At 41.7% G+C, this 15,341-nt stretch overlaps 1 protein-coding gene across 1 annotated transcript in view; it reads left to right on the forward strand.

Annotated features, from left to right (window-relative positions):
• Positions 1–9,560, forward strand: part of LOC147696877 (N-acetylated-alpha-linked acidic dipeptidase 2-like) — a 699,908-nt gene extending 690,348 nt beyond the window's left edge. The window contains exon 21 of the mRNA XM_086933985.1: positions 7,385–9,560. Within this exon, the coding sequence (XP_086790111.1) occupies positions 7,385–7,574 (190 nt within the window). The 3' untranslated portion in view covers positions 7,575–9,560. The remainder of the gene's footprint in view (positions 1–7,384) is intronic.
• Positions 9,561–15,341: the final 5,781 nt, after the last annotated feature.

The following is a 15,341-nucleotide window of genomic DNA, read 5'->3' on the forward strand; positions in this document are numbered from 1 at the left end:
TCAGGTAGTGCAGAATGCCATTTCCAGAAATATTATTAACATTCCTAAAAAGACCAGCATCAGCTAATACTGCATAGTTTGCACTGGCTGCCAGTGAAAGAGAGGGTGAAGTTCAAATAATTGGTCCTGGCTCATGCAGCTCTCTATGGGCTTTGCCCTACATACTTGAGAAAGCGTTTCAGGTTCTATGTCCTTAGCAGGCACCTTCGCTCAGCCACGATGCTTTTAGCCCAAGTCCCTAGGTTCAGACTAAAAAGGGTGGGCGGCAACTCCCTTGCCTACAGAGCAGCTGTGGCCTGGAACCAACTCCCTCTTGACCTAGGCGGCATTCAGGATCCTAAGGTCTCAGGAAGAGGCATAAGATCTTCTTTTTTATCTAGTTAGCTAATCACTTCTCTGTTCCATTCTTGCCTGGGCTCGCACCAGGACACTCTCTTGAGCAGGTGTGCGCGTTACAAATCCCATAAACATTACAAGTATATTTTATTCAAAGGCACTTGTAATACGGTGGATGAGATATCTGTCATGCTTGTGATGGAGTAACCCATCCTCTAAACTCTAAATAAGGCCCATAGTCTCTTGCATGAGCACTGCTTCACACTTCTGTTTTGAGATAGCCAGTGTAAAGCACACTCCTTCAGTGCTCCAGCAACCTATCATAGCATTTTCCTTTGTAGAGATGGTACAGTGGCAATTGAAAAATAGGCCCAATTTGGAAATTTCCCTCCAGACAAGTTGAACTCATAAATTCAATTAAAGGAACCCTACTCTTTCCATCGAGGTAAATTGAAATAGATCAGCCTCCAACATTTTGGTCAACTTCACATTGTATAACTGGAGAAGTCTGTCATGTCAGTGATATTCTTTCTTGCTGAACAGAGGCATGATATTGCTTTTTTCTTTTTGTTGACAGTCCCTAAAATGTCTTCAGTTAAGGTCTAAACCTTGGACCCTTATGGGGAGATGGAGATATCCATTTTATTTTGGTTCCACTTAGATGTCTTTTGAAGCTGACAGCAGACTTGGATTAAAGGGTCTTGTTGTCCAGACCGCTAGAGTTGGGCGAACTCACGGAGCACCATCTTCTGTACCATTATCATCATCACCTTTGACTACTTAGAACACTGATCCACCTTTCTGAGATGCTCTGTACATTTAATTGCATTTTTGTTTCTCAAATGGGCAGTAGTGCCAACATGTCTACCCAGCTCACCACTACCCACTTCAATGAGGAAATGTGTACAGTCTGCAAAATGTTCTTCATTCTTACTTGTGAAGAAATTAATTCCAAACTGGATGTAAGGTGTGTTTTAAATACCAAATATAGAACTTGTTGTACAGCTAGAATCAGATGCTTAGGGTGTGCTGTGGCTGAGGTGGGGGGTGCTGTTGGCATTATTGGTTTGCAGAAGATGGGCGTAGTTGGTGGTGCCGCAGCAGTTTCAATAGAAGAGGACCTCCGCAGAGCCACTCTCTGTTTAAACAATGACCTGTTCATCATCTTAGATATGATGAGTTCTAGCTCGACTTCTGGAAAGTTTATTTTGCTGTGTTTTTGAGGGCGCCAATGCTGCCATTAATTATTTCACATGATATCAACAACTCACCATCGATTTGAACAAAAAGTGAGGGGATCTATGTCTCTAGAATCAATCTGCTATTTTATTGATTTATTACTTCATTTAAGTTTTTTTGATTTTCTCTAGATCATTTTTCAGTTTGAAAAAACATATACCATACAAAATATTAAACACATTATATACACTTAAAACACTCCCCTACTAACATTCACACATACACTCAGTTGTGAATCACAATCAGACACTCTCAAGCACACTCTACAATACAGGGTACATGTTGACAATTATTCAGAATTCAATGTAAATCATATATCAGTAATGCCATAGATATTTCTTTAAACCTATTTGTAAATTTTCTCAAAAGATTTATAATTTCTTTGACATTCTTATGGCATGATACAATACAGGGTATTGTGCCCTGTATTGTATCATGCCATAAGAATGTCAAAGAAATTATAAATCTTTTGAGAAAATTTACAAATAGGTTTAAAGAAATATCTATGGCATTACTGATATATGATTTACATTGAATTCTGAATAATTGTCAACATGTACCCTGTATTGTAGAGTGTGCTTGAGAGTGTCTGATTGTGATTCACAACTGAGTGTATGTGTGAATGTTAGTAGGGGAGTGTTTTAAGTGTATATAATGTGTTTCATATTTTGTATGGTATATGTTTTTTCAAACTGAAAAATGATCTAGAGAAAAGCAAAAAAACTTACATGAAGTAATAAATCAATAAAATAGCAGATTGATTCTAGAGACATAGATCCCCTCACTTTTTGTTCAAATCGATGGTGAGTTGTTGATATCGTGTGAAATAATTAATGGCAGCATTGGCGCTTTTTTTGTTGATACATTAGGCTGTGGCTTGGCCTTGCTGCTTGGGAGCCCATACCCAGTAGTGTTTATATGTGTTTTTGAGGGCGGCACTTGGGAGTCCACTCATTGCCACCCTCTTCTGAGTGGGGGCCTTGAGAAGTTTCTTCTCTTGGAAAAGATGTTGAAGAAAATAATGATCCAGGTCTGCTCTTAACTTATCAGCTTACTTTTCTGTTTGCTAGAGCAATTTTGCCTCAGTCTATCATGACTGTTATCAGCTCAGCACTGAGGGAAAGGGACTTTTCTCAGATGAATCAATTATTGTGGTGATGGTAGATAAGATCCTGAAGCTCGCGGTCCAGAAGTGGGTGCAACAGGTATGCTGTTCGGCATACTTGTGCCAGTAACATAGGGGCTTTGATGCTACACTGTACAGTGCTGGTGCTCTTTACATAAGTGTCATATTTATCACAGGTCACACTCTTGGCAGACACTGATCTCTTCAGTGCCATCTTCAGTTCTTCTTGGTCAGCTGGAAGACCTGGAGTTAGGAAATTCATCAGGAGAGTAGGACTAGTCTGTCTCTGAGTTATGTTTCACCTAACTGCACCAATTAAATTGTTGGGCAGTCTGTCGGACTTGGCTATTGTACTTGGTTGTGCAATAACTGACAATAAAGCGTCTATTTACTAAGTACAAACCCTTCTTTAAAACCTGATATTACAGAAGTATTCATAATTCTGGTTTGATAGTTTGCAACCAGAGAGTCAGACTTACATCCCTCCACATTCACAGAGGACTCCGGCAAAGAGAGAGAAGAAAGACCAGTAATAAATAAACCAGTATTAAATTAGGAACCTAATTGAATCTTATGGGCACTGACAAAATAAAGGCCCTTCCTGTAACACCAGAACAGGAAGGGCCTGCCACATATGCAGCTACACTGCATGCATAGCCTATGACACTAATTCCCCAGAATTTCTCGATTTGTCAGTTATATATGGAACCTATTTTAAGTATCAGACTGGCAAATATCAATTAAAATTTAAAATAATATCCTGGGCTCTCGCCATACCAATAGGCCTAAAAAGTAATAGCCGAACATTTGAACCAAAAAGTCAGTACAATCAGTAATAATATCTGAAGGATAGATAGGATTCTTGGGGCATTGAAGGAGCAACAGGAGGACTTTGAAAATGATGCAAAATTCTGCCTAAATAAAAACGTGGCATTCACTCCACACAAAATGCCACGTACAGCAGGTTGATATACAGCCAATTTTGGAGACGGCATGGGAAAAAATCAATAATAATATTTAGGGATGTGGCTTGTTGGAGGCCACCGACGCACATATGTTTTTTGAATGCCCCTGTATTTCAGTTTTTTGGGATTCTTTTAGCAAGTTGCTTTCTGATTCTTTGGGTTTCCAAATCTCTATAGACCTACCTCTAGTCATATTGGGAGTGAGTGATAGAATTCGAAGTCCAGCTAAAAATCTAATTTTCTACTCCATTTTGCTGAAAAGAAGGGAGATCTGTATAAAGTGGAAAGATCAGCATCCACCGTCGCTGCCTGATTGGCGAGCTTCAGTCCTTCAAGTGTCTAAACTTGACTTGGCAAGAGCTGGGAACCGCAATAAAAGATCCTCTTGGCTCTAGCTGTCCGGGGTTCTTTTTTTTTTTTTCTACCCCCGGCCCAATGATTATGCTGCCAAGGTTTACCTCCCTCCACTATACTGGGTCCTACTTTCCTGGTTTCGTTCTTTTTTGGCAGTAACATCCACAAGCACATGGTTTTCAATTTCAGGCTTAAGGTACTTTTATTATGCTGATGGGTCGCGAAATAGGAACAGTTTACAACCCATCCCAGTCTTGTACTGAGACAGCATTTGGTACACGAACCTGTAATATTTGGAACCTGGTGGAATATGAGGACAAAAAAAGAAAAAAAGAAAAAATAATAATATTTAGGGACGAGTCAGGTCCCATATGTTTCCAAGAAGAGCATCAGATAGACCTGCACACAACACACTACACAGAGCATAAGGCATCACAATCGCCACCACAGTAAAATAGGGTGGAGCACATTTTGAAAAAAAAGTGTAAAATCAATAAGGGACCAGGCAGTTCCGCAGGAGGCTTCCAAGACAGCAACAGAGAGAATGAGCAATCAAAAGAAAATTCTGAAAAAATATTATCTGTGGCATGTACACACTACTAGGTGGTTGACAAAATCACAGACTAGCACATGGCAAGACAAGAAAGAAGACAGGTAGGACAAAGAGAAAATGGGTGCCTCCACGTGAGCTACTTCCCACCAAACATCTGGACAAAAAAGTGCACAAAATTGTGCGGCATTTGGCAAGAAATCGGAGTTTACTCATTCACCCCTATTAAGAGAGTGTGAATAATCAGTTAATGCCTAGAAAAAATTCGGTACCCCATAGGTGTAACGCAAACTCTTAAAACAGCGACGGTGAGAAAACAGCAAAGGTAAAACTGCCACAGAGCATTAAAACTGAGAAATAATATCCACGACCCAGAGACTGACGCAATACCCCAAACAATTGTGGAACATTTAGAATAAAATCAGCAAAGATATCTGTAGGCCCCAAAAGGAGCCTTGTATCCCTAATACTGCCTGGAGAAGGCTTTTAAAAAAGGTATGAACATGCATGAATCAACCATCATACAAACAGACACAGACACTTACTCATTTGACTAAAGTAAGGAGGTATAGAGAACAAAGGGAAGGTGGCTCTTTATCCTGGTGTGGCCCGAGCTACTGCCAGTAGCTTAGATTAACTCACACATTCCTCCTATAACTGTGTTGCTTGTTCCAGTGGGTGCCCTAATTACACTTGGTGTGCCAATTTGGGTCTCCCTGGCTCACTGCACCACGGGACTGAAACAATACCTCCCTGAGTAAGACACATTAGTAAGACGAAAACTGGTCTAAGGATACTTATTGTCCCTTTATGTTGTGACCTGGCAGTTCGGGCTGGACCGTTCCTAATGCAGCAGAACCAAGGCTGGTTTGCAAAAGGCAGGTCACGGTCTGGAATGACACAGTTGGCAAAAAACAATGAATTGGAGTGTGTCGCTGTGCGATCACCAGTGGCTGTGATTTATTAGAATATTCCTGCCATTAGTTTGTTGTTTGTTGCACAACCCCTCGACACTATCAGCCACATGCAGGTTAGGAAATGCACAAAAAAGCACAACATCTGGCATGACACCCCCCAAACCCTTAAGGTCCCAAAGAAGAACAACTTTAAGAATGTAAAAAATCCATTACATTTACCATCTGTGGCCAACAGCAGATAGGCATACTAGACAAAAGAGTAAAAAGGACTATCAGCCAGATCCATGAAGCTTAATTGCGCTCGCAAAGGGCCAGATTCTGAGAATCTGGCCCTTTGCGAGCGCAATTTTTGCATTTGGGATTCATCAAAAATCGGTAAATGCGATTTCGCTAAATTGCGAGGAATTACATTTAAGGAATCTATTTGAGATTCCTTAAATGCAATTCATTAACCATTTATGAATTGCGAATTCGCAATTTCGGGCCGCTATTTACCGCGAGGTCAAACCTCGTGGTAAATAGCGAAAACGTAGAAAAATGCTTTTAAATGCATTTTTCTAAGTTGCATGTTGCACACACACATGTCCTTTGGACATATGTGTGCGCAACACCAATGTAGATTACATTTCAGGGGTGCTACAGGGTGTCCTTTGGACACCCCTACCACCCTTGAAATCGCATCCTTATTTGCGATTAGCATTTTGCTAATCGCATATAAGGAATGTGTAGGAATCGCATTTTATTTTGCGATTCCTACATTAATCCCGTTTTGCGAGTCTGTAATAGCGATTCCTTATGAATCGCTATTAAAGACTCGCAAAACGGGTCTTTGATGAATCTGGCAGTATATCACTTATTCTGAACAAAAGCCATGGACAGTGAAGAAATATAACCCCAGGTCTCCCCCACCCAGTACTGGACCAAAAATTACCTATTACCATTACAATACATCAGGCCCTCCTATCGATTGGGTTGAATCCACATGCCACCAGCTACAAACAAATACATTGTAAAACACTGGAAAAACAATTAGAGGTATTTCCTACGCCTTCATCAACCATTATCACATCAAATAGAATTTGTGTGCAAAGAACCTTCGTTCTGATTTTCCCAAGTAGTGCGAGGAATAATGCAGAGAAAGGATGAGTGATGCTTTCCCTCTAGTATCTCCAGTGTGTTTCCGCTGTTAAAACAAAAAACTGATTTAGTTTGAAAAAATTCCTTCCATTGTCCCCATAGGCTAAAATCCACTCAAACAATTTTCATCACATTTACAGTTTCTGCAAGACCAAAAGGACAATTAATGCCACCCAGCATATGCAGTCAGTGTTGATAACACAAGACCCATGGCAAGCAATCCGGTGATATGTTTACCTCAATAATTGGGATTAAAATGGGTCTTTGCTCACGTAATGAAAAGAATGGACAGGTCTACATAGCAACACAATTAGATATCCAGTCATAGAAAGTGAACTGCTTTGAAATGGATGGGTTACGCAGGTTTCACAGTGCATGAATAAAAACGTCTGCACTTTGGTGAAGACATTTAGTAGTAAAGTACATGTGATATAAAAACTGAGACTGCGGTTTTGTTTATTATGCATAATTGCAATATTTTGGATTGCTGGCAATTGTCAGCCACTGTCTACTTTTGCATATGTTTGAATGTCAGGTGAGTCAGTTAATTAGAATTAATATGGCTTATAACATTATACTGTGGTAAAGGTACTCAGAATATAAATCCAAGGAACTTAAACATTTGCTAAAGCTTATTGTGCCATAAAATCATTTTCTGCAAATATGATCAATGAACATTGTTGGACATTTTTGTCAAAATCATTATCCTAATTATGCAGGTGTAACAATTCTGTTTATGCTTTCTTTTTGGCATGTACAGGCACATCATTTTTGCACCCAGCAGTCACAATAAGTATGCAGGAGAGTCCTTCCCTGGGATCTACGACGCCATGTTTGATATTCAGAACAGAGCTGATCAGTCCAAAGCCTGGGAAGAAGTAAGGCAGCAGATCTCTGTTGCGGCATTCACTGTGCAGGCGGCTGCAGGAACCTTGGAGGAAGTGGCGTAGGACCATGCAGTGTCGGATACAACACAGATTACCCAATACTTGAATTGATTCAAACCACCAGGACCAAAAAATGTATGAACACTTGTGACTGACCATTCAGTTGAATTTGGACAAATACTTAAACTGGTGCTCTTAAGAGACTGTTTGCTTTCATCTCTTGCTGCTTTTACAGTTTTCAAAAAGTGATTCTTTTGTATACATTTTTTTAAAAAAAATATATAGAGATTAAGTTATAGAAACCGATTCTGTTGACACTGCTGGGATGCATAAATAATGTATATTTAGCATCTCTGTAAGCTGACACGTAATTAGTTTCTTTTGTCTTTAAGTTGGAGGTATTTTATCTGGTTTATAAAACAAAGTCATCAGTGTTGATCGAAGTGGCAATAATTTTTTTGCATTTTTGCTGATTTTTGAATATTGTACTTTCTCAGGGCCCAGTAGGCTCTTTGGTAAAACCTGGGGCTGAGGCGCACCTTGCATCTTTCTTATTCATGGAGTGCTTTTATTATTATGTTCATTTTTGTGAAATGTGGTTACAAGACTAATAATTGTTCATAGCTTATTGTAGAGATTTTCTATAAGACACAACCTTTGACTGCTCAGACCAGGGCCCAGATTTGCCATTATTTGACGCAGCGAAAAGCAGCAAATCTCCTTCGTGCGCAGTGGCAAATGGAGAGGGCAGGAAGGCGCTATAGCCAGCTAAATATAGTGCATCCCTGTACTGGGGCACTGTGGGCTGCGAATGAACAAACCCTTGCACATGGAGCAATGGTGCCCGAGTTGCAGGCAGGATTTCCTTTGTGCAGGAAGGAAGACCTTCCTGCACAAAAACAATCCTTAGAGGCGTTGTCCTCTTTGTAAGTTTGATGCAGAATGCTGCAGGCTTAGAAAGAGGAACTGAGGCAAAATAAAGCTATTACTCCTCGTTACGCCTCTATCGTTAAGTCGTACGATTTTGATGCATTCCCAAGTTTACCAGTCTTGATCAAATCTGGAAATGAGCCAAAAAGCATGTAGATGCATCCCGGTGAAGAGTAGTGCAAGGCAGCAACTTGCGCTGCCTTGCGTTACTCCAGATTTGCCAAGCAACATAGGGCCATACAAGGAGGCCTTAATGGCTTGGTAAAACTGACTTAATGATTGCATTGCCCTTGCGTCACTTTGCGTGATTCTAGGGCAACACAATTCTTCGATAAAGCTGGCCCTCATTGTGCTCTTACTACTGTTTGCACTCAATTTGCTACATCACAGAGAAAATCTTTTTGCAAGACAATTGAATTGTCTCACATCCCACAGACTTTCCCCTTCAAAATTCCTTTCAGCAGATGTTTTAATCTTTTTTCTTTTTTTTAAACTTTGTGCATTCATAAAGCTATCGAAAATTTCAAAGTTTCAGAAAACCTCAAAACGTGGCAAAGGAAAGTCCTTCTGTATCTTCATACAGATCAGGCTGTTGTGTTATGTCAGTGTATCCCTGTTGCCTTAACTCAATTAGTATTTCAGTTCACCATATACCGCAACACTTTGGTTATGTTCACTATTATTTTGTTCTATCCATTGGGTAGTTTTAGGAGTATTGAAATAATCATACCTGTGGTCAGCTATGAGCCAGTTCACATTGAATGTGAAAAATTGCTGTATTTGTTTCCACATTTCAGAAAGATCTGGTCTTCTAGATGTGATCTTGGTATTATTATATCTGTAAATATATCTGTAATGTGCCATGCTCCAATACTTAGACCATTATTAAATAACATATTTATAATAATAATTAGCAATGCAAAATCTAAACAGCAAAGCAAAGCAATGCATATGGCAGCACTTATAAAACGGTGCTCACATCTACATCATCAGATTTATTGTAAATATAGTGTTATTTATTTTGCTTTTGAGGAGCATATTCAACATTGTTGTTATTTTTCTCAAGATGTGTGTAATTAACAATTTTTTGACATAAATAAAAAGTTCTCAGCCATGAAACTTTCTATCTGTTTCCTAGTGTGAACTCACTAGTTGAATTTCAAGGACATTTCAAGACATTCAATATTTCCATTACTCTTTCTTTAAGGCTCAAGAGTTGAGTTGAAATATAAAGGACGAACAACACAATAGAATTCCTGATATCACAATGTCCAGCCCCTCCAACAGTGGCAAGGGAGCCTACTTTGTAAGAATTACTGATGAGCCCAGTAGCCTCTTTTGTTCCTGCCCAGTAGATAAATGCACATAAAACTTTGTTACCATTGTTCTTTTTCCATAAGTTAGTGCCTGCACTTTTGATATCGATTGGACTTAATTGTAATCCAAGCAACTATACAAAAGCAGAATACTGGATTTCGATTGGTCCCCAGCTCGTTAAGATCTACTGGAGGGGAAAGAACCTTTACAACATGAGAGTTATATCGCGCTACTTGTACAATGCAGTTGTTACAACACAATACCTTTAGAACGCAAGTCATTACATCGACTTGCTCTAGATGACACTACAACCTAAGGAAAAGTATGATTTACTATTCCAACACATTCCCTACTGTTGTGCAGGGTGAATTTGGAATAGTAAATGATACTGTTCCTAATGTTCGGGTGACATCAAGTGTAAGTCGATCTAATGACTTGCGTTGTAAAGATATCGCGTTCTAACAACACGGTCGTTGTAACGACCGCGTTGTAATGGAACGCGACGTATAAGCATGCATTATAGCATGCTATATTCCTACTGGAGTGAATTATAATCCTTGTTTCCATGGTATCTGTCTGAGGATCAGAGAGTTCAAATAAAGAGCTAAACTTCTTACTTAACTCAAAGAGCATGCCAGTGCTGGGAGGCATGCTGCTGAGCTAACTAGCTTTAGAACCCCTCACTTTCCTATGCAGTAGGTTGAATATGTAGATGAAAATAGTTTTTGTCTGTGCTGGTATAGGTTCTAAAGAAAACTGAGTCCCCAGCCCTGTTATTCAGAGACAGCAGCACACACCAAGCACCGGTCCTGATGAGGACTGCCAACAATAATTTTTAGAGGAGTTCAAATAAGCTGCATAACACTTTTAGAGGCTGGCAGGGATAGAAAATGATTAAGTACGCTGTAAGGCCAGGGAGGGATGCATTTTTGTACCAACAACTCATCCACAGCCTCCTTTCCTGAGCCAAGATGGGGCCTGCATGAGGTGTTTGAAACTAAGCCCACTTCTGTCCCTTCCATGGTATGCAGAAATATCTGAACTGGTGGAAAAAGAAGGCATAATCCAATATTTCCCATTTATAGTAATGAAATACGTCTATACTGTTCATAAGAATGAAATGTTTATACTATTCTATATGTATACGTTTTATGGTTTTTCACAGAACTTGTATGAGCACACATATGGCGATAGTCACTAGAAATATAATTTTGATGTAAGATATGGATTTATGTACTATCTGTAAATGTATCAAATGGCAAACAAGACAACAAAGAATAGCCTGATTTCACATGTGTTCCTGTAGAGTGCCCAGGTTAGTATACCTTTTATGAATCTGCTTACAAAAGAAAAATATGCTTTCAACAGTTGGCACTTGTTTCTGCCCTGAGAAAAACAGTAGTTTGAATTCTTAAACACTGAGGGGTACTGTACACACATATCATATAAGAGGCCCCACCATGTCTATACAAGGTGAACTCCCATCTTGCTTTGTTTCTTATAGCATGTATATGAGGCTGTCAGTCTTGTAAGTGCTGTTATCTTCCACTGAAGGGCTGCTTTGAAAAATGTGAGTTGGATCTTGTGGAGACCTGTGAGTATCCCATTTCCATATCCTGCCCATGAGATAAATGTAACCTGTTTATCATTTTTGAAGCTTTCTCAATCCGCAAATATCAGATTTTTCATTTGGGATTACTTATGGCAAAACACGTGTTATGGGTACCATGAATGTGTTTTAAATCCATGATGAGAGCTAGGAGTTTAAGCATGGTGAGCAGTTTAGACGACCCAAACACAACATGGACACACCACATTTTCACAGTGATAGTTTACCCTTTTTTTGCACAGTGCCTAGCTGTAGATTTTGAACCCTAGCTCTGCCAGCACCTAAGGAAACCTAGCAAATCTATACATTCTTGGAAACTAGAAACCCAGGTGAATCCAGAAGGGGGTGACTTGTCTGGCTTCCACCACGTTCTGTTACCCAGAATCCCTTGCAAACCTCGAAATTTGAGGGAAAACAACAATTTTCTCATATGTATGTGGTGGGACGTTTTGGGATCTGCGTAAAAAGCCACAAACTTCCACCCCCGCATTCCCCAAAGTCTTCCGAGAAAAATGGCACTTCACTTGCTTCATTTGTGTGGGTGGGTCAAGTACCCACAACAGGCAAGGGCCCAAAATGTATTTAAGAGACATCAAAATTACCAATCACAAAACAACCTGCTTTTTAAAGTTGACCTTATCTGGGTTTTTGTCCCCAGGCTCAGTGCCCATCATGGGAAACTACCAAACCAACACATTTCTGAAAACTAGACACCTGGGGGAGTCCAGCGAGGTATGGCTTGCGTGGACCATCCAGAGTTTTCCTACTCAGAATCCCCTGCAAACCTCAAATTTAGCTGAAAAAACACATTCTCCACATATTTATGTGTGGAATCATGGTGCCGGCAGAGATACCCCACTGGGTGTCAAGTTTTCAAAAATTTATAGGTTTGCTAGATTTCCCTAGGTGCTTCAAAATTTACAGCTTGGCACCTTGCAAAAAAAAGGTCAGTGTTCACTGTAAAAATGTGGTGTGTCCACATTGTGGTTTGGGCCATTTCTTGTCGCAGTCTCTACACCTGCCCACACAAGTAAGGTACCATTTTTATCGAGAGACTTAGGGGAACACAAAATTGTAGAGCAACTCTTATTATCAACTTTCAATGTATTCCTGCCTTCCAAATGTAAGACAATGTGTGAAAAAGAAGTCACTTTGAATGATGAACTATAATTTAAATGCTGGTATGGGTACCCACAATTTTGGAGATGTGCAAATAGCTACTGTTCATAAACTCTATATTTTGTTCCTATTTCAGAAATATAGGTGACTTTCACACCGATTTTTCCCTGTTAATATTTTCCCAAATTAATTGCTTGATACCCGGTAAACAATAACAAAAACATTGCAAGACGCTGCTCACGTATTGGCTCTGGGGTTCTTGGTGAACCTACAATTCCTATTTATCCTCATAACCAGAAGGGTTCAGCGGATGTAACGGTATATTGCTTTCAAACATCTCTCATACTTAGTAGAAGTTACAGGTGAAAACGTTGGCACAAATGGCTGTTTTTTTTAACTCATTTTCAATTTCTTCTATTTTCAACTGTTAGTTTCTATACAAACACCTTGAAGGATCTACACAAAGGACCCCATGCTGCATTCAGAATTGTATCTAGTTTTCAGAAATGTATAGTTTTCCAGGATACATCATTGCTTCCATACCCATTTTTACCATTAACTGGAAGGAGGTTGAAAGCACAAAAAATAGCAAAAACTGTGTAAAAGATTTTGGTTTTCTGACAAACATTTGCTTGTCCCTGAAAGCTATGAAGATGTTGATTTCAGCACCGCAACCCCTTTGTTGATATGATTTGCAGGGGAAAAAAACCCAGACCCTTCATCTGTAACCCTTTGTTCCAATAAAACACAACATTGGATGCTCGTGGCTCACCCGAGCTGCTTAGTGGGATTTTAGCCACTCGCCTGACTCGGTTTGCGCCTCCCGCGCATTTTATCAATATTTTAACTCTTGTGTTTGGAAATAACTTTTTTGTTGTGCAGGTACTGTCCTTATTGCGCGCTGGGCATTATTAACGCCGCATCTGCTGTCTTTTCACCACTACTCGTCCCCTGCAGGAGATTAAATTCCTGCCGGGACTCGTAGCTGGCCGCCATCTTGGGTGAGGAGGGTGACTAGGTGAGCGGTCCAGCGCTCGGCCCCTCACGCCCTCAACACTATAAAAATCATTGTGATTCAGCCCTTCAATTGATTGGATGCTCGTGGCTCACCCGAGCTGCTTAGTGGGATTTTAGCCACTCGCCTGACTCGTTTTGCGCCTCCCGCGCATTTCATCAATATTTTAATTCTTGTGTTTGGAAATAACTTTTTTGTTGTGCAGGTACTGTCCTTATTGCGCGCTGGGCATTATTAACGCCGCATCTGCTGTCCTTTCACCACTACTCGTCCCCTGCAGGAGATTAAATTCCTGCCGGGACTCGTAGCTGGCCGCCATCTTGGGTGAGGAGGGTGACTAGGTGAGCGGTCCAGCGCTCGACCCCTCACGCCCTCAGCCCTATAAAATGGCGCCCCTTCACAGGGAGCGCAGCGGACGGGCGCAGCGGGCACGCCGTCAGCGCGCCGAAGTCGCGCCAAAGTCCAGCCCGTCTGCGCCCATCCGCGGCCAGACGGGCCCAGGGCCCTGGGACACTGCCTCTCCCATCACTTACTCTTCTGCTACACTAAGAAGCCTCCAGCATCCCCCTTGCGCCCTTCTGTCCACAACCTGGGATCGTCTTGTGTCCCTTGGCATCTCGGCTGATCTGTCTTCTCCCAGACTTACCTCGGTGTCCCCGTCAGCCCCTACCCCGCCCGAGACTTGCATTCGCTTACTCTATCTTAACACACGGTCCCTCCCTCAACACCATGTCGATATGTTTCTCCTGCTGACAGCTGAGAACCCTGATGTCCTGTTGCTCACTGAGACCTGGCTGTCTGATCTCTCCCTCCCTGACATTTTGGCTGCTTTACCTCCTAACTACTACATGCTGAATGCCAATCGGCCTATTGCCCGCCGTGGCGGTGGGGTGGCGGCAGTCATGCGCAAAGATCTGACTTTCATCGCGTCTTCCTCGCTATGTCTCCCTGATGCTGAGAATCTTGTCATCAGCCTGGCAACGGAAGCTGTTGCCTTGACCCTCATTGTCCTATACCGCCCCCCCTACCCTGTGCCCCTGTTTCCTGCTGCCCTCAGTGAACAGCTCTCCGCCCTGATGACCTCTTCGGCCCGCATCGCCATGTTCGGCGATTTCAATTATTGGTTTAATCATGCCGATGCTGGCCCTCACGCCACCGAACTGTTTGAGGCACTCCTCAGCCCTAATTTGACCCAGCACGTCACCTCCCCTACTCATATCGGGGGTCACATCCTGGACCACATTTGGACGCAGGGGGTATCGCTCTCTTGCCCGATCATCTCCCCTTGCGTCTGGTCCGACCATTCGCTGATCAAGTCCTCCATCTCTGTAAAGGGTCTGGTCAGGCCCTCCCCTTGGGAGGGTGGGATCGCTCGGAAATGGAATGCTCTTGATTCCTCTGCCTTCCTTTCCTTCCTTGCGGAGACCCAGCCCCCATCTAATAACACTCCAGACGTCAACACAGTGGACGCAAATATCACTCATTGGCTCACGACGGCTAGCGACCAATTTGCCCCCCTGTCCTGTTTCCCTCGCTCACGCCATAGTAAATGTCATAAATGGTTCAACTCAGCCCTGAAACAACAAAATCTCGAGCTGCGTCAACTGGAGCGTAGGTGGAGGCGTAATTATCTCAGCACCGATAGGGAGGCGTACGTGTCCGCACGTAAAGATTATAAAAAAGCCATTACTACAACTAAGTCTGCTTTCGTCTCCGAGAGAATATTAACAGTCCCTAACAAATCTAAAGAGATATTTAAGGTCCTCGGCAAATTAACATCGGACGCCAGGACACTCCCGAACTTGCCCCCCTCCGCAGAGTCATGCAATGCCTTAAACTC

This window comes from Lissotriton vulgaris, chromosome 8, assembly GCF_964263255.1.
Source record: "Lissotriton vulgaris chromosome 8, aLisVul1.2, whole genome shotgun sequence".
Taxonomy (NCBI): domain Eukaryota; kingdom Metazoa; phylum Chordata; class Amphibia; order Caudata; family Salamandridae; genus Lissotriton; species Lissotriton vulgaris.